Source organism: Harpia harpyja, chromosome 9, assembly GCF_026419915.1.
Source record: "Harpia harpyja isolate bHarHar1 chromosome 9, bHarHar1 primary haplotype, whole genome shotgun sequence".
NCBI lineage: Eukaryota > Metazoa > Chordata > Aves > Accipitriformes > Accipitridae > Harpia > Harpia harpyja.
In genome coordinates this window covers 2,256,808-2,276,577 of record NC_068948.1, presented here as the reverse complement: position 1 = coordinate 2,276,577, position 19,770 = coordinate 2,256,808, and the positions used below count along the sequence as shown (strand labels likewise).

General features: G+C 57.6%; 1 protein-coding gene across 1 annotated transcript in view; it reads left to right on the top strand.

Annotated features, from left to right (window-relative positions):
* ZNF469 (zinc finger protein 469) overlaps nucleotides 1-19,770 on the top strand; it is a 52,036-nt gene that overhangs the window by 19,963 nt on the left and 12,303 nt on the right. The window contains 2 exon segments of the mRNA XM_052795255.1: nucleotides 13,046-13,115; nucleotides 17,489-19,769. Of these exon segments, the coding sequence (XP_052651215.1) occupies nucleotides 17,676-19,769 (2,094 nt within the window). The 5' untranslated portion in view covers nucleotides 13,046-13,115; nucleotides 17,489-17,675.

The window sequence follows — 19,770 nt, the reverse complement described above, 5'->3', positions numbered from 1 at the left end:
CGAAGGAGCTTTGCCTCTTCCAGCACCGCCTGAGCTACAAAGTGAGTGTGCGGAGGCTCTTGGCCCTCCAGAGGAGGAACCTCCCCCGGCTCCAGCCCTCCCAGCTGTGTCAATAGAGGAGGAAGAAACAAAAGTGCTCTTTCTTCGCCTGTTGTTTTTGCAGAGGGGGACAAGCCGATGGCCGTTGCACTGTGACACTGGCTGCTGGGGACAGGCGTGTGTTGGGCTTGGCTGAGCTCTCCGCACCCTTCTGGGAAATATTCAACAGCAGGGTGCAACGAAGGGAAGCCCAGACAGTCTGCTTGCTTTTATATATATATATATATATATTTCCTTTTGCCTGTGACTTTACTGAGAGCGGATCATTAAAGGACGGAAGGGAAGAGGTTCTCTGGCCTTTCTCCGGAGCCAATTTTTTTCCCTGAGCAGCATCCTTGCTGCCACGGGGCCCGGGGTGGTTGCACATCCCTGGGCTTTGCTGGGACATCTCTCCCTTCGTGGCCGTCCGTGCAGCTCTCACCGTGTCCACGCTGCCGGCTACACCCAGGCTCCCCACCGCATGCTCTCCATCCCCACCTCCGAGTAACCTCCTTCGCAGGCTGTGCGTGCAACGCAGCCCAGGGAAAGGAGGACTGAGGACATCACGGCGACGAGACCAGGGTCTGGCCGGTCCTCTATGCTCCCCCAGTGCCTTCCAGCGAGCGATAGTGCAGGCAGCTTCTGAAGTGCTTTGCAAAACATCGGTGGCTCTCTATGTTGATATCTTGCTAGAGCATCACCCAGCAACGCTGCCGTTCCTCCCGAGCACGCAGAGCTCGGCAAGGACTTCGGAGCAGCAGCTTATCCCTGGAAAGCGTCCTCTGCATCCCGCCGTGCCGCAGATCCAGGAGCCTCCCCATCGGCGCGGGTCGGAGACAAGCCCAGGTGCAGGCAGCAACGGCCACAGCTGCCGGCCGACCCTCTGCCGCATTTCCTCCCCAGCATCGCTCCACGGCAGCCTCTCCAGACCTGACATCAGCTGTGAAAACAAAAGAAGCTGCCTTCCCGCATGGTGCAGGAGATGTGTCCGGCTCCTCCGGCAAAGCCCCTGCCACCGCCGCGGAGAGGACTCGCAGCGTTGGGCGCGTTGGGTGTCTCCGTCTTTGCGACGGGAGGCTGCCCGGCCCCGTTTGCCAACTGCTAAACGTTATATGTGCCTCTAGGATTGAAATGATAAAATGTGAAGTTAAGTCACCATGCCTGTTCATTTTAAAGGGCCTTGCCCGAGAACAGCTGGGGAGAGGCTTGGAGGAGACCCCAGCCCTGGTGGGAACACAAAGCTCCCTCCATCTCTCTCCCCAGACCTGCTCCCACTTTCAGAATGCTTTAAACCTGATATTTGAGTATTATCATCCCTCCTTTCAGCAGTGCTGTAAACCTAGAGCCATCCTGCAGAAGATGCCAGGTCCTGCTCGTGTTTTCCACCTCTGTCTGGGTCGCGTAGCCCCGGCCAGGCTGCCGACACCGGGGATGTGCTCTGGGTCTCCCCGCACATCCCTCCTCCTGGTGCCGCAGCTGGATAAATCCGTGGAAGCTTCTTGCAGCCTTGGGGCTGGTGAGCATCTCGGGGGGCTTTGCTCCAGCTTAAACTTCAGGGATGTGACAACATCTGCAGGCAAGAGCAGGGGACCTGAGTCGGCTCTGCCCAAACCAGTGTGTGCCTGCCTGTGTCAGACTGGGAACAACTGGGTTTTTCCTCTTGGATCCTCATTTTCTTCATAAACAACGAAGGAGTTGGCAGTGGCACCGTTCCTGCCGGGCGCTGTGAAATCCCCAATGCAAAGCCAGTCCGTTGGCCCTGTACATCCGTCACTTTTCCGTAGGAAGCCCAACTCGACGCTCCGAGGATGAGTCATGCAGCGAGGAGATAAAGCGAAGTCGAGCTGAGCTATTCTGATTCACGCTTTGCCTTGAAAAGCAGCAGATTTATGCACAGTGTTTGCAGGGGCAACGCGATATAAATCAGCTGCTCTCCCATGTTGTCTCCATTGCTGCTGCTGGTTCCCACGCATATATCCATTTAAATCTCCAGGCTGACAGGGAGAAATCATTCCTGGCTGCTCCTGAGTCCAGCCCATGTGCCTTGGGCAGGAGAAGGGGAGTCCCAGAGAGAGGGGAACGACGTCTGTTGCTGGAAGAAAGCATCTTTCATCAAGCAGATATGTATTTTGGTGGCTCCTTCCCCACTTGGATGCTCCGGCCAGGTCTGCCTGCTGCTCTTGACCCAACGCGGCCGTACATCTGTGATGGGTCCCCTTTGGGGTGCCAAGCCTGTTGTCCCCAGAGCTGTCTGGCCACATGCGTCACCGCGGCAGCGATGCTCAGAGGATGCACGAGCAGGGAGCACCGGGGAGCCAGCGTGCCTGGGTTTGCAATGTGGCTCCTGATGCTCAGCTGGTTGTTGGCGACTGGAGCCGGGGAGAAGAAAACAATACGCGATTGCACTGCAATTAAACAGCCTCCTAATTGTAGCGCTACATACGGCTCTTCCGCTGCTTTCTAAGTTTGGTGGCATAATTACAGCAGCAGGGTAAAGGCAGCATCTGTGTTCCCACCGCGCCAAGCCCTGCCTTCCAGGGATTTTGGATTTGACCGTATAAATCCTGGGCTGAAACCTGGCATCCGATGAAAGGGAAAAGTAACCCCCAAGCTGTGCCTGGGCTTGGCCCTGGTGAGGCACGACGGGCAAAGTCCTCGCATCCCCTGCAGCCCCCGCCGTGCTTGCTGGCCCTATCCTAGGGCAGAGGCAGGCAGCGCATTTTCCTCTTTATAATGTGTTTTTGCAAAGCAGCTTTAAAAAAAACAACAAACCAAAGCCTTGCTCTGGTCGATCATTGTAACTCTCAGTTTAGAAACACGCGGCGAGGAAGATTAAAGGGTGGCTCGGGGGAAGGCAGGCTGGGTGTCAGGATGCTGGGATGTACCGGGAGCAGACGCGGGCGCGAGGGAGTTGTCTTCTCGCCGTGTCTCCGTCTCCCCAGCTCCGCTCTTTTTTGGGAGGACCCGGGACAGTGAACCCATTTCCCTCTGGCTGATCTCAGCGCCGGCTTGTTATTGTAGGGTTGCTTGCACGGGGTGGTTTGTTTTGGGAGCATCCCCCCAGCATCCCCAGGCACACGAGGGGCACTGACCGCCCCGGGGGGGCAAACGCGTTGCAGGCAGCGCTGCCTGCCCCGAGGAGACGGGCAGCGTGGGCACGGTGATGGGCAGCGGGGCGCAGGCAGACTCCCAGACCTATATTTAATTTTTTTTATATATATATATATATTTTTTTTATACTGTGGGTTTGAGGAATCCCGAGATAAATGCCACTTTCTGTGTTAAAAGGAGGACGTCTTGGAAGGCAGGGGAGGGAAGCTGAATCGCAGCCTGTGTTTTCGGTTGGAAACGTGTCTCGGGTCCCGAATGTTTTCCATCACACAGGCGGGTTTGTGTGGGTTCACCTGGGCAGGAAGCGGCGGGGTAAAGCGATACCCCGCGGGGTGCGGGCGGCCCTTCTCCAACACCCCCTTTTCCTAAACCCGATAGCAGCCGGCGGCTGTTAATGAAATAAGCAGCCACTTTACGGCAGCTCTCGCACCATGTGTGAAAATTATTAGTTGCAACGTTTTGCTGGAAAACAGAGGAAAAAGGAGTGGGGCAGATGAGAGATGCATGAAGTTATTTGCTCCGCAGCCCTATCCCCACACCGGCATGAATATCCCACCCGGCTTTCCCCTCAAATATCTCCTGCCCGCTCCCAGCAGCATTAAATCTCCAGGTGAAGGAAAAAAAAAACCTCTTGGTCTGTGAATTCACTGTAAAAGTATGCGGGGTTTAGTAATATTGCATTAGCACTGGTTTGGTCGTTGCTAAATAGCTGAGGGAAATAAATAGTTTCCGGTGTCCACAGCATTAGGTATTGTCTGGGATGCTTTCTGCAGGGAGGAAAAGTAATCCCGGGATAAGCATGGCCCGTCAGACGGAGAGTGATGCCCCGACCCCCTGCCCTCTCCTACCCGTATCTGCGTGCCACTGGGGTCTGGAGAGAAACCAGTAATGAGTGGGTTTCACCCATTTTTCAGAAGCAAGATTTATTTTTTTTTTTAATTGTCACTGTTTGGAAGACTTCAGTTTTCCAGCCAGGATATAAAAATACACATTTTTTTCCAGACTCCCAGAGGGTTGGGGGCAGGGGAGGTCATTCTTTTTCATTCCTCCTTCAGTGGCTGAAGATGAGGAAAGGGATGAGACGCATGGGAAAGCACAGAGCCCGGTCCATGGCAATGCTGCCCGCCCCGGGCCGGGGGCAATGGCCAGATCCCCAGCCCATTTCTGTGCTTTCCAGCCACTTTCTGCTTGCAGCATCACCTCACCGCTGGGATTCAGCCCTGGGAGTGGCTGCATCTGCATTTTCCCTGTGGGAAGGGCAGCAGCATCCTTTCTTCAGACCTGGTCTCCCTGAGACGACGTCTTAAAATCTCCCTGCTCTGCCTGAAAACCGTATCCTGAAGCAGAAGGGAAATTCCCAGTCCTCACTTTGCATCTTGCAAGCACATGCTAAGGAGGGATGTTGTCCCGGACCGGTACCCAGACCAACACAGCAGGGATGGGCCTGGACCCCAAGTGCTTTTCCACCTCATGCAGCACCAGCAAAAGCAAAATATTTGCAGGATGCAATTCTTCAACCCTCTGAAATATCCTGTGCTAATTTTTTTGACTGATGAAAGAAAAATACACCGGCATGAGGAAGGGGATTTTGTCGCTCAGCGTGTCTCTGGAGAAAACGTGCCTCCCGAGCAAACAGAGCCTGGGCTTGTCTGGGCAATGAATATTGGCATTATTCAACCGCGCTCGCTCATGGATGGTGCCTGGTGAAAAAGAAAAGAAAAAAAAGCAGAAGAAATAGCACGGAGCCTCTCGGTGGATTTTCTCCACCTTGGTATCGCCTGGCTCACGCCCTGTCCTGCCACGGCTGGGGCACAGGGATGTGTCCCCACATCTGCCACCCAGCAGCTGGACCAGCAGGAAGGGCTGCGTGTGCCTGGAAACCCATCGGCAAAATGCTTTTCATTACTCGCCCTTTGAAGTTTCAGGCATGTGCCGGACTCGTGTTCAGCACCTGCAAACAAACCTGACCCGAGTGGCCGCCCAGCTTTGATATTTCACGGCGCGGGAGGATCTCCACAGCCACGGGCTGCCATCACCCTCCCGGAGAGGGGCCGGAGAGGACCGGACACCCAGGAGAGACGACGGAAAACGCGGATGGATTTTGGTCCAGCTCCTCCTCACCCCGCAAACCAGGGATGCACCAGCAAGGCGTGCAAATCCATCCCACTTTTATGTCACTGGTGTTTGACACGTCCACATCACGTTGGCAGGCAGAGGAGGACCAAGCTGCTCGCTGTTCCCAGTGCTGCCCGAGGCTGGCAGCCGTCCGCTGCTCCCCGGCTGCGGCTGCCGGGACCGTGTAACCCTCCCGACCGCCACCGGCATCTTTACGAAGCGGCCGATTGAAGTTCGCCATGAATGTCCTTCTGTTCACCAGCCTTTTTATAGCTCCGTGCGTTTTTCTTGGCCCTGAGCATTTCTGCTCCTGTTGAGAACAGAGAGCATCTCTCAGCGCCGGCATCCGCAGCCAGCCGGGACGGGAGGGGGCTGCATCAGGGCAGCTTATTTTTCGGGGTCCCACTGCCTGAAATGCAATGTTCCCACCGTGCCTATGCCACTGGGGTAGCCAGTGTGTTTTGTAGCTCAGACAAGACAGAGCTCAGGGACTGTCCTGGAGAGGAGCTGCGGTGATGCTGGAGTCTGAGGATCGAGCCCTTTCCTAAACGCCCGACCTCAAGCTGCGGTTTCCCATGTGGCACATCCCTCCTGCCTCCCACGGGCCACGAATCCCAGGGAAACACCGTGCAAGGTGCTGAAGGCGATGGCAAGCTTGGCTCCAGACAGCAGCCCCAGCTGGAGGAAGCCAAACCGGGCCATTCTCCACCAAAATCACAACAGCCCCGCTCCCACCTCCCATGGGTGCAGCTCCCCGTGGTGATGCGGTACCCACGGGTGCATCCCAGCCCCACAGGTGGAAGAGGGAGCCTCAAGGAGGGGAAACCCCAAAATTCCCAAACTGCCTTCCCTGCTCTCTGGGATGTGATTCCCTCGTCGCAGGTGCTCCTCTTCCCCCGGCCCATGAGCCGTCCGCTTCCCCTTTGGCGTGGGGAGGATGGCAAGGCGCTGATGCATGCTGCTGGCTGAGCAATGGGGAAATGTTCTGGAGCAGCCATAAACCAAGGGCTGGGCAGCAAGGATCTGCTCCCGGTTGGTTTTTCTGTGGCCAAGCAGAGGACATTACTTACAGAAAGGAGTAAATATAGGCAGTAAATTAAAGGGATGCTATTAAAATCCCCTCTTCTGCAGGGGCTGGTGGGGTCCCTGCTCTCTGGCAGCGATGGGGAGGGATGCGGCCGTGAGGGTTTTGCAGCAGGATCTGTGCCGTAGCTGCAGGTCACAGGCAGCCGAGGATGGCTGCACGACGCCGGCTGCGAGCACCGGGGCTCCCGCGGGAGGGGACGGAGCCGGCATCGCTCCTGAGAGCGGCAGGGATTTTGCAGGGATGTCACCAGTGCGTGTGTGAGACTACAGATGATGCAAGCCAGTGGTGCCAGCTCGTGGGGGCTGGATGAGGGGGAATACCCACGGCATTGCAGTCGGAGGTCGCGGTGCCCCGGGCCGGCACGTTTGGGTTGGCAGAGGGAAGGTGTGCTAGGAGATGGGCAACGCACACCGTGCTTGCAGAGGTCGGGCTGCAAGCCCCTGTGATCCCATTTGATCTGTGATGTGCCTCTCACCCGGGCATCTGGGCATGGGTACGTGATGCCAGCTTGCTGCTCGAAGCCCTCCAAGGCATCAAGTGCCTTGGGTCCTCAGGGCAGGTGGCACCCAAAGCACGTCCACGTAGCCCAGAGCATCCCATCACCAGCGGAGTTCTGTGTGCCAGGGGACACAGACAGCACCCATGGGTGCCAAATCTGTGCCGCCAAATCTGCCGGTCCCGATGCGAGACGCGGCGGTACGAGTCATGTCCTGGCCAGCCTTTGCATTTAGCTCAACATCTTGTTTGCTTTCTACTAGCCAAGCCAAGCAGCGGGGCTTTTGCAGGGAGAGTCTGGGGTTAAAGCAAACCTTGCAGTGGACGTGGTCTCGGGGTCTTGTGCACTCTGTAGGGTGTTTTCCAGCAAAGCCCTGCATGGGGCTGCTCCCCCCGTGCCCTGGGTGTAATCAGATCCGTCCCCCACCAAGCAAGCATTTGTATTCGGAGCATTTTCTGAATGTTTTGCATTTGGGAGACTCACGAGGAATGTCTGCTGGGGAGGGCAAACAGCCTGTGAACCAGCGAGGCGCTGGTGCCTGGCCTGGGGTGCGTTTTGGGGACCTGAGCCCCTTCTCCAGGGCTGTCCCTGCTTGGGTCCCGCAACAAATCCCACAGATTTCCCTGGTGCAAAAGGCATTTTTTCGGTGAAAAGAGAAACCACCATTTTTACCGACACCTTCCCGCTGCGTGAGCCGACAGGGATTGGTGTTCCGTGGAGCATCTCCTACCACAAGCCCTGAAATCGCAGCCAAAGATTATTTGGGAGAAGGTAGCTGCTGGAACAGCATCGCTGGGTCTCACCATCGCCAGCCTCCTCCTCCCTGAACCCCCCTGTCCAAAGTTGGCACCGCGCTGGGCGGCTGCTTGCAGACACCTTTGCTTCCCTCTGCAGGAAATCTCCATAAATTGCAAGTCAGCCTCTGTGCATCGCGTTATCCCAAGAGCTGGACCCCACCAGGAATATTGCTGCTGCGGGGGGGGGGACAAGCCAAGTTCGCGTCTGCACGGCGTGGCCTGCCAGAGCCACTGGCTACTTTTATCTCCATCACTTGACTATTATACTTAATCAGGAAGGGGGGATATTATAATATTTTTTTTTAAATCCACTTTTCTTTTATACAGAGCAAATTATAATCACTTTTAATTGAAAAAAAAAAAGCTGATAATATTCTGAACCAAATTTCTGGAAGAGAATAATTAACAGTGCAATAAATCCCCAAAGGAAATGCTCATTAATCTTGTCTTTCAGAAGCAAATTTCAGAAGAGAGCTTATTTAAAACATTGCTAATAATTATAGGAAAGTTGACAGCTTAAAAGCCCCCAAATCTAGCAGCAGTCTCCTCCTATCAGATCCTCCAGTAACTAGTTCAGGCTGGACGGGAGCATCCCTGCTCTCCGGGCTGGGGTGACCGCTGCGGCCGTCGGGTACCACCAGGATGGGTGGGATTCCCCGGGATGATGCCGGGGGTGGGTTGCAAGGGATGAGGGGTCTGTGTCACCAGGGATGGCCTTGGAAGGGCTCCCGCTGCGGGTCATCTCTCCGGCCTGAGCTCGGGGAGAAGCCCGGGGAGGGGTGACAAGATCTGAACCGGCTTGATAGGTGCGCTCAGAGCATCGCTGCCGGCCGGTGCCATGATGCTCCTCGTGCCGCTCGTGGTCCTTGCGCTGCCTTTGGTCCGTCTAAGCCCCGGCGTGAAATGCCGCTCTCTCCATCTGCTAAACCCGGCTCTGCGTGGGTCTCTGGGGCCACCGCACCCCGAAGGCAGAGCAGCTCGGGGAGGAAAAATGGGATTTTGCTGCTTTCGCGGAGCGCAGCCTCCACCGGGGAGGTGGCGGTCCGTCAGTCTGTCTGCCAGGGCTTGGCAAGACCAGGGTCGCTGGGCATCGCTGTCATCAGCAGGATGAGACCTGCAGGAAAGCGGCCTTCCTCGGTCAGCGATGGGGGCTCACAGCACCCCGATGGGTGAGGGCTGGATTCGTGCGCTCGCTGACAGGCATCCAGCCGACCCCAATTGAAGTCTGTGACTGCGTTAATTGCAATGAGCCAATTAATTTCACTCGGCGATACGTGTGTGCGTGCGTGTGTCTGCCCGAAGGCGGAACTGGCCAAATGAACGTGGGGCAGATTCTGATCTGCTGTAGCCCCCCCCTCCCATTCCCATCCCCGAGCAGCCGCTCCGGCAGCCGTGCCGCCGAGCGAAGGGGAGGAGAAGGATGCCAAAAGGATAACGAGCTAAATGAGGCTTGGGTGAAAATATTGGTGATGTGCTCATTGCTCTCGGGTTTCCTGTCCCCGTTTGACCAGGGCTGGGAGCGGGAGCGGAGGGGAAGGCAGCTTGGAGCAGACCCAGGCTCTGCCGGGAGGAAGGAAATGTGATATTGGCCTGGGAATGGTGTCATTGCCTTTGCTTTTTTGCTTTTTTCTTCCTTTTTGGGGGGTCACGGAAGGCTAGGAGGGAAATGCGGAGCGGGGCCCTATCCCGGGAAAGCGGGGTGAGGGGGATACGGTGACGTGGGATACTGGCGTGCCGTGCCCTGGCGATGCCCGAGGGGGTCAGCCAGGGCTGGAGATGGTCAAGGTGTTGCCGCTGGGCTGCCCTTCCCCAAAATCCATCCTTTATCTGCATCTTCGGCAGCGCACAGAATCATTTCTCCCCTTCTTCCACCAGCTGCCCTTCAGCATCCCATGCACAGGGGTGTCAATGGACAAATTTTTGTTAAATTTAAAACAAAAGCGAGCAAGGGAGAGGAAAATCCTCCTTTTTGGCTTATGCAAATTCACTCCGCTTTGATAACGAATCTGCCTGGGTCACGCAGACCTGGGGAGATGGCGAGATTTCATCGCAGCAAGATTTAATACCTTTCCAAGGCCCCAGTGAAAGAGAGCACTTAATCCCATGCTTAATTTCATTTCTGTGCCTCAAAATACTGAGTGATGCACTCGTCTCGACGTGAGGGCCTGGGCCTACTCAGGCGTGCCGCGGTTCTCCAAATAAGCCGGACAGCGGCCAAATTTCAGCAAAAAACTTGAGCACGTGCTTTGGTGCATCCCGCTCTGTCTGTTTGCACCCTGGCAGGGTGCGGGCTGGTTGCCAGGGCACCCACAGGGTGATGTGTGGGATGTGCTGGTACCCAGAGCCCTTTGCCTCCCCCAGCACCCGGTGGGACACCGATCCTTCCGATCTTCTGCTTTTATCGCTCAAAATGGTGTCTGAGGAGTTAATTTTGATTTTTTAAATTTTTTTGCCGTGATCCTCTGCCCGCGTACCACCCTGGCCCAGGCAGGTCCTGCTGTGTCGGGGACCCCAGGGGTTCCTGCGGTCCCCTCCCGCCTGCTCTTTGTCATCCGGAGCCATCATTTTCATTAGGCAGCTGCTCTGTACCTCGCACGCCTTTTATCTGCGTTCTGTTAAATGATCTCAAATATGTGATATGATAAAGACAAACAAACACCCGTTCAATTTAGTTCACCCTAACGCCAGACTCTACTTTTACCAAAGTAATTAAGATTAATGCAGTTGATAATTTAGGAAGTATTCTTAAATGTACCCTTCTGGCAGCATCTAACATGTAATTTTACCTTAGAAGATTTATCGGAGCACTTAGGTAACAGATAGTTCCTTAGCAAACAGGAGCATTTAGAAGGAAAATGAAAGATTAATATTTCTTAAATAAATGTCAAAATAAGTCATTCTTTATTTCAACCGTACAAAGATGTTGCTGTCAGGCCAAGCCCCTCTGCTGATTACCAGGGGAGATTAAACCCGCCGCAGTCTCGGGGCTCGGTGAGCGGTAGGGGAAGAGGTCTCAGATGTCTGATGCCTCTGGTTTTTTAGGGAAGCAGATGCTTTGAAGGGCTCCGCTCGCCCATGCCAAAGCACATCAGAACCAGGCCAGCCCCTTGCTTTGGGGGGGGAATTTGGGGAGCTGACCCTGACCTCGCCAGCAGCCCCGGCGCTGCAGCGGGGACGGGAGGATGCAGGTCCCGGCTCTGCCATCGTTCCCCCCTCGAGGATGCGCGGCCCCAGCCCAGATTTCCCTGGGGTAGCTCCAACCTGGCAGCTCCCGGCCCCGCTCGGCACATCCCAGCTGCCTTTCCCGCTCCGCGACGGGCGAGAAGAAGCTGAGTTAAACCTCGGCAGAGCCTCGCCGCTCTCTATCACCAGCCATCTTATTTCCTTTGGAAAAGACTCAGATGCTGTTGGCCACGGCTGGGGATGGGACCGGAGCGAACGTCCGTAGCTGACTGACACCCAGCTCCCGCGACCGCCCAGCCGGGGAATTACGGGATTTGCTTTGCCAGGTCACCCTGATCCCTCCGTCCCTTTTCATGCAGACATCGGACTGGGGTGACCTCCAGGCGGGGCTGAGCCGTATCTCACGTCTTCTCCTCTCCCCCCCAACCCCAACCACCTCCTCTGTGCCGCGTCCCATGGGGCATCCCCTCTGCCAGATGTGCAACCTCCTCTCGCAGCGCCTCTGGCTCGGGCGGCACGAAGATTCGGGAGGGACCCCGGGCACGATGCCGAGACACCGGCTCGCAACACCCCCACATCTCGCGGGGAGCCCGCGGAGCTGCCAGGCTCGGCCGTGCCCGCCCAGGGACCTGCCCTCCTCCGCTATTTTGCGTTATGAGCCGAGGAAGGGTTAGGACTGTTTGCAAAATCTGGATCCCGAGCGAAAGTTGGATTCTCACCAGCTTGGAAATTCAAAGCTGTTTGGATCCAGAAAATCAATTTGGACCATCGTGAGCAAGAAACAAACTTTCTGAATAACCTTCCAACTTCTCCTCGGGCCAGAAAAATCTGCTGGAAACAACCTCTTGCCCAACACAGCCAGACCAGACCATCCAGGACCGTTTGTGTGTGTGTGTGCATGCACACCCTCAGCATCTTTCCCAGCCCTTCTTACAAGGTCCTTTTCAAGCTGCCGGCACCAGGGCTCAGCTCCTTCCCACTGCAGTTTCTGCCCAAGGGATGCTCCAGCCTTTTCCCAGCCTTTCTCAGAAAGAGCCTCTGTCCATCCCCAGACCTGTCCCTTTGGTCCTGGGCAGTGCCCGGGCATGGGGCCAGCCCCGGTCCCTGGTCCCAGCCCTCCCTCCTTGGGGACAAGCGGGGACCAGGGCTGGTAAGGGAGATGTCACATCCCTCCTGGTGAGATACTCCCACCCGCTGCATCATGCCCAGGCAAGAGCCAGACCCCTCATCCTGCTTTTGTCTTTATTTGACCGGGAAATAGGGTAATGTCAGGATGAGTCTGGATATGACCCGCGTGCTCTTGGGGAGCAGCGAATGCGGGTTAACTCCAGGCTGGACCTGAGGCTGGCAAGGAGGTAACAGCAATCCCTTAAAATTCCCGCCTTTTCCCAAACTTGGGAAAAAGCACCCTTTTCCCAGCTCAATCCCAAGGTGTAACGTAGGCGAGTGCTGTTTCAGGAGCATGGCCTGATCCGGCACGGTACGGGATGGAGACAGACGGGAGGTGGGCTGCTCCTCTACCGCCTGCCCACTTGGGGCTGAGCATCGCGGGGACCGGCACGTCACCGCCCAGCCGGGGGGCACTGAGGGTTGGGGATGGCACGGAGCTGGGGGGGGGACCTGGGCTCATTGCTGGGTGCAGGATCAGGCCTGGCTGGCAGCAGGTTGGCGGCTGCCCCGCGGCTTCTCTCAGCACCTGCCAGAGGCTGGCCGGTGCCCTGAGCGCGCCCGGTGCTGTGGTTTGGGCTTTGGCCGTCCTCAGTCTCCCCTTCCTCCTCCTCCTCCTCCTCCTCCTCCTCACACCGGCGAGGCCGTTTCCTCCCTCTCGGGGCCGTATCCTGACCGCGGTTACAATGAGCCCCTGCAAGGTGTCGCGTCTGCAGGACCCCAACGGGTGGAGGCGGTGGCCGGGATGCAGGGGATGGAGCTGGGATGCAGGAGAGGGGGAGGTGGGACCCCATCTCCATCCCTGCCTCAGTTTCCTCACTCCCACAGCACCCTATGTCTACACGCCTGGCCAAAGCCACCCACTCGCCGGGACCCGGCTGGGGGTGGCCGTGACGGGGCATTTTGGGGTGGAAACCCCTCCTTTTGGCGGCCGAGCGCTCCCCGTGCGCCGCGGTGCAGGCAGCCAAGCCAAACACAGATTCCTGACATATTTTTCTCTTTCCTTTGCAGCCAAGAAATTCATATTTCATGGGAGGTGAAAGTGAGTCCCGGCAGTAGCTGAGCGGCGGAGGGTGCCAAGGTACGGGCCAGCTGACAGCGCAGGGTCGGATGCTATTTTTGGGAGCCAGATGCTCTCCTCATCCCGGACGGGCTCTGGGGATGGCCCCGGCCTCCCCAAGTCCCGGCTGCAGGGATGCTCGGGGACCTCCCCGGCTGCTTTTCTGACCCCACAGCAGCCCAGCCATGAGAGGCAGAAAGTTTAAAGAGGTGCTGGGCTTTGAGAAGGGGCCGCTTCACAACGGGAAGGGATTTTTCACAGCCCCAGCCAAAGCTGTGCTGGGTAGGATCGACCCACCTGGGTAGGATTTAAATCCTTTTGGCAGTGGTTAAGTGCCCCTTTTTGCGGAAAAAAGCCCAAACCGTGTTCAGAGTCACCCCTGCGTCTCGTGGAGCCGGTGAAAGCCTGTAGAACTGGGGGGCTTCTTTGTGGGACCCCCACATGCCCCCTGCCCATCTCCCTCCCGCCAACTGCAGCAAAGGGTATTTGCCTGGGTGATGCCACCCAGCCAGTATCTTGATTTTTTTTTTTTTTCCTTCCACCCACTCCCACACCCGTCCCTACGCTGCCGTTGCCGAAACCGCAGTGCCTCCGGCCACGATACCCACCCAGATAAGAGCAGCCCCATCCCGGGATGGTTGTTTATTCACCTTGCAGGAGCAGCCTGCGAGCTTACCTGTGCCAAACCCCAACCGGAGCCGCGGCCCCGGGACCCCCACCCTGACCGGACCCCCTTACACCCAGCCCTGCACGTCTCCCAGCCCCATCAGGGCTTCGCCAGACCGGGCACTGTACATACAAATAGCGAGAACAGTCCCTGCCTTGCTAATCTCAATAGACGATACAAAGAGCAGATAGGCGAGGGGAAGCATTATCGGGCCTGATTTACAGATGGAGGGCTGAGTCACCGTGATTAACTGACTTACCCAAGGTCATGCAAGGGAGAGGCCGAGCCGAACGCTGAACCCGGCTCTCCCGAGTCCCCCGGTGAGGCCATCCCTCCGCTCCCCGCCAAGGGGAAGGATTTTTTCCTTCCGCCCGGAGCGATGCCCGGCTGAGCCGTTTCAGCCCCCTTTTAGAAATCATAGAAATCATAGAATTTTTCCTCCTTTGCGTCAGCAGCCGGTGGGGTTTTCTTGTTGGGTGTTGGGTTTGGTTTGTTTTTTTTTTTTTTGGCTATTCAACAACCGTTTTGTTTCTGCTGGAGCAGGGTTGAGCCCCAGGGAGATGCTTCACCTGCTGCTGCCCTGCCCGTGGTGGGGACATGGTGGTCCCCTCGGTCTTCGTGGTGTGGTCCCCATACAATATCCCAGCCAAGATGCAAAGCTCCAGCGTCCTGCTGGTGGGATTCACAGCTCTTCTCTCTTGGGAAGGAGATGCTATCAGGGCTGGGGGTCACACGGTTCCCCGGGACGTGCGTGCCGGGCCAGCCCTGAAGGAATAAGTGCTAAAGGGATTGGGAAGCGCTAAGGGGCTCAGGGAGCACGGGCAGCCCAAGGGGACCCTCGGCTCTGCCCCTCGAGCATAGCTGGCTCTCGGGGTGTGAAGAGTCGAGCCCCTTGGCTCCGGGTGCCGGAGAGCCGGGGCGGTGAATCACAACCTGTCTGGCGTGTCGGGGCTCCTGGCAGGATGGGACCTGCCCCACGGAGCGGCAAGCTGGGCTCTGCCTTGCCAGCCAGGCTCCTGCCATCGCTGCTCGGCTCGTCCCTGTGTCCCCAAACCGCACCGGGGCTGCAGGAGGCTGTGGGTGGCCCCACGTCGGCCCCAGCGTGGGAGGATGCTCCAGGGATGGGCGAAAGAGCTGAGCACCCGGCAGGGCACGCAATTGCAGGTGGGGATCACTCTCCCTGCAGCCAAGCAGCCTGGTAATAAATGTCACATGCTTTTTTTAAAGCATAAGCTTCCTTTGCCCCTGTCCCATCCCTTTCCACCTCCTTTTCCAGGAGCTGAAATGTAAAAACACAAGAAGCGATGCTAGTGGTAATCCAAAGAGGAGCCTGGTTCTGGGGGCAGGCCGAGTGGGCTGAGAGCCTGTCAAAAAAAAAAAAAAAAGATGAAATGGTCCCTATTTTCATTTTATTCTGGGTTTCCCGTCCCACAAGGGGTGAACTATGTTTGGGCTGGATCCGTAAACCCTACGGGGATGGATGCAGGCAGCTGCCGGGGGAATATTGCTTTAAATCAACACGCCCAGCCCTCCTTATCGAACGCCCCATCGGGAGCAGCACTGGCTGAGCCTCACCGAGAGGCCCCAGATTTCTGCGCCGTGCTGCTCCCAAGGCTGCCATGCCATCGAGCCCCACCGCTGGGTTTGCAGACGGTGGCTGCAGCCAGCGGGAGGGACCCCCACGCAGGGATGCGGGACCCCCAAACCCCGGCGCAGGGACAAGCATCAGGGTTTTGGGGAATGAAGCCGGTTTGGGGGAACGAAGCCCTAATTTACACCTTGCCCTTATCCCCATGTGCTATCTATCATTTGCATGGGATAAATTTGTGCCCATCTCCTGCCCAGGCTCTGCCACCATCGCCGGGCATCCCGTCACGGCACACGGATCCCCTTCATCAGCGGGACAGTCCTGTGTGCCACCGGCTCTGCTTCCCCCATCTCCATCACTTGCCAGCACAGGGAGCGCGGTGTTTGTTTCTCCTGGCGCTCAGCACTAATGCACCAGCAAACCCCAGACCTTGCCATGCAAATCCTGCAGCTTTACGGATACGCAAACGAGCCTTTCCTTCAAAAAAAAAAAAAAAAAAAAAAAAGGGCTCCTTTATGTGGCTGAAAGAGCACGACTGTGATAATGTAGCGAGTGCTGGCCTTGGGTATTTTATCTTGGCAAGGAGCCTTTGCAAATTTAAACAGCAGCAAACAGGCTTCACAGTTGTGGCTGGAAGCGGCATAAGTGGCGCATTGTTTTGCAAGCAAAACCCTTGCGTGCCAAAGGGCCGCGTGTGAGCTTTGGCCAGCGCGTGGGGAGCAAGCACGATAGGGTCCGGCCGTATCAGCCCGGCATTCATTTCACTTAGCGGGGTGTGAAATTGTGGAGGAATTTGAGCCCAGCAGCTCGAATCAGAGAGGGGACCCCGGGGAGCCCCCCCAGACTCTCCCCGCTGCATTGCCTTCCTCTTTGCAGAAGGAGCGGCGGGGATGCAGCCGTGCCTCTGCTATCTCTATATATACACGATAATACTATTAATGCATATGTGCCGTAGCAGCATCGCGGAGCGCTGGGTGCTCACCCTGGCTGCTGCGCGTATGCAAAGCGTCAAATGTGAACTGAGAGATGACCCGTGCACGCTCCAGAGACCCCGAATAGATGCAGGTCGCTCCCCTTTTCTTGCAGAAATTCTCATTTTCTGCTCAGATCGCTGTTGGGCTGGGATGGTGAGGCTGTGCAGCATGGGGTGGACCCCGGATGGGGCTGGGGAGCTGCAAGAATTACACCCAGGAGAAGACTAATAAGCTGAATTTCATACTGCTTTGCAGCCAGGTCGCCCCCTCCCCAGCTCCCAGCAGTATCATGCCTTTGCCCCCTGCAGCAGACAGTAAAGAGCCTCCCTAGTGAGGGAGGAGAGAGAAACCCTTTCTGTTTCCAGTAGACTTTTAAAAAGACACTCTCTAAAACAGGGATTTACTCTTCTTTTTAATGTAACCTGTGTCTAGGGCTAAAATCCTGGTGGTACCTTTTAAAAGGCTGCGCTTGACTTGTGCTTCATGTCTAATGCCCTGAGGTCCTGTATTGTAAAATCAGCTGGTAAATTCAGGGCTTAGCTTTTACGCTTTCACCTACTTAACAGTGACTAAAATTGCGAGGGCAGTTTGCGGGTGGTGTTAAAGTTAAGGCAGAGGCAGCAGAAGCTCAAATCCTTTCTCCAGTGGTTTCAGAGCAATGGTTTGGTGGAGGGGCAGCGAGGTCGGAGGGATGCACCGGAGGCGGGGGAATCAAGGTGAAGCAAAAGCCTTTTGCCGCACACCCCAACCTCATCGTCCCTCCGGCCATGGGAGCCAGGACACGGGGACATGGGGACATGGGGACAGAAAGCCCTTCCCAGGACGCCTCTCCCAGCCTGGTCCGACAGCCCTTCCCGCTAATCCGTAGGTGGAGCTCTTCTGTCATCTTTTTCTGCTTATGTTGCTAAGAAGTAACCCAGAAATAGCTTCCCTGGGAGGAAAAAAGTGCCTCCCTCAGCAGCTTTTGCCAAAGGTGAAATGCTCCGAGCATCCTTTGAAGAGCCAAAAGCTGGAGGGCTTCACCCCGGGGCTGCTCGGGGTGTGGGGGGGGTTGCACTGCCCCTTCCTCCATCTCCCTCCCCACCGCAGCGCCAAGAAAAGGGGCCAAAATATCTCTCCTCCCCGGCTGACAGCCGCCTTTTCTCCCTTTTCTCCTCTTTTTCAGGTCTGAAACGATGCAGCAGAGCCCCGCCGGCGCTCGGGACCCCGCGCTGCCCCGGCCCCGGGGAGCCGCTGCCCCTCTCACCGCCCCGGTGCCCATCAGCGGAGGACCATGCCCGTGACGGAGGGACGGCAGCTCGCAGCGGGACGGGAAAACGGGGCTTTCTAGCCTTTCCCCCCTCCTCGGTATCATGACTGGAGAGACCCAGCATGTTTACACCATCGGCGATACTGAGGCCGGCCCCAAAGACCCCGACAAGGAGTTTGGCTTTGAAGGCTGCGGGGAGAAGGATGGGAAGGTGCTCGGCGGGGAGGGCACGTCCCCCTTCCCCGGCCCCAAGGACAAGGAGCCCCACAGCCAGCGGGAAGCCGTGATCCGGCCACAGCAAGCGGGGAAGATCGACTTCAAATCCCTCCACCGCAAACCCAAGTTCGGCAACGACGGCGCCTGGGGAGAGGTCAAGGGCGGCCCCCAGTCCCCCCCGGGGAAGGGTCGAGCCCGCGAGCGTAGCCGGCGCTCAGGGAAGGGCGAGCGGGGCCACCATCAGCTCTACCGGCTCAGCATCGCCGGCGCCCGGCCGAACCCCACCATCGGCATCGCCTATCCCCAACAGAAGGTTACCCCCCCGAAGAAGCCGGAGGCGAATCGCGGCCCCGTGGCCGGCAGCTACCGCTTCCACGTGCCCAGCATCCCCCAGCGTGAGGCCGAGCTCCGGCAAGAAGACCTCGGCTTCGGCCGCTGCTTCCCCGATGCCGCCGCTGGCCGTACCTCCGCCAACTATACCTCACAGCCCGCTCCCCCCCACGGCCCCAAAGGGCAGCCCCCCGCCGCCGGCATCCCCCTCAAGAGCTCCGGCACCAATGGGCAGCTACATTATTTAGAGTTTCAGGCGAACAGGGCCGACTCCTGGCCCTCTGCGGAAAAGAGCTTTGCCGGCGCTAGCTATGGGATCTCGGTGCAGAAGCCCAGCTCTTTCCCCGAGGGCGGCAAAGCCAGCACCCACGGTCTGGGGGCTTTGCCGTGCCAGTACCCCTTCCAGCTGCTGCACGACACGGGGAAGGAGCCGTACCGCAGCGACGCGGGGAGCCAGGAGTACCTGGACATGGGGATCGCCACCAGCCAGCTGGCTCACGGCACCTTCGCCTTCCACTCGTCCTCCAGAGAGTGGCAAGAGGACACGCTGAGCGGCGGCTCCTACGAGACCGTGTCCCCCGAGGGAAGGCTGTACGGCTTGCCCGCGCCGCCGCCGCCGCCGTTCCTGCACCCGCCGCCGCCGCCGGCCCCGCACCACGGCCCGCTGCCGTGCTGCAAGGGCAGGAGCGAGCATCCCGCCGACCCCAATGGTGCTCTCTCGTCGTCTGGTGCTATCGACCAAAACCCAAGCACTTTCCAAGAAAACCAAGCTGTTTTTCCGTCTAGTTTACACTCGCCTAGTATGCCAAAGCCAGTCGGTAAGAGGCAAGCCTCAGCGAAAGACAGTGCCCCCAGCCCGCGGCTGCTGGTCCAGAGCAGCCCTCTGAGAAGGAACATGCCACCAAACTCTCTCTCCCAAGTGCACTTTCAGAGCAAAGCCTATTGCAGTTCCCCCGCGGGCAGCGCCAGCGCAGGATCCGTGCCTTTCGAGACAAGCATTCCCACTACGGCACCCACCCACCCCAGGCTTGTGCAAGCTTGGGAAGGTGCCACTAAGGCGTTTTCTCCCATGGACCAGAATTCAGCACCTTATTCAAACCCTGTTGGAAACCAGTTCTCATTCGAGTGCCAATCTGGCCCCGAGCAGAGGCAGCACAGGCAGAAAAATGCCAGGATGCCTTGGCAGCAAATACACCTCACTTCTGCAATGCCCGGTCAAAACAGGCTAGAGCTGTCGAGACAGATCACCAGCCAGAAGCTCCCCTTCCCCCTGGGCACGTCGGAGTGGCAGGGGAGCGGGAAAGCCCAGAAAGGGCCCCCCGTAAGTAACTCTCCGGGGTATCATGGCAAAAAGCTCTTGTCGGGAGAGAGCCTCGGGGTCCAGAGGGGAGACCCCAACTCAACGGGCGCTTTCTCTTTCGAAAGTGGGAAGGAGCCGGGGTCTCCTGCCTGTGACTCAAGAAGCAAAGCCCTCTTCTACAGCATGGGTCAAGCAGGTCCTCTTCCTCCTCCTCCTCCTCCCTCAAGGAGCTCGTCGGGCTCAGCGCTGGTCCTGCCGCCGTCAGCCTTGGTGGCTGCCTCCCCTTGCGAGTCCCCGCTGCCGTCCCCTGTCCCCAACCCCACCTGCGGCAGCACCTGCTCATCGCTCTCCC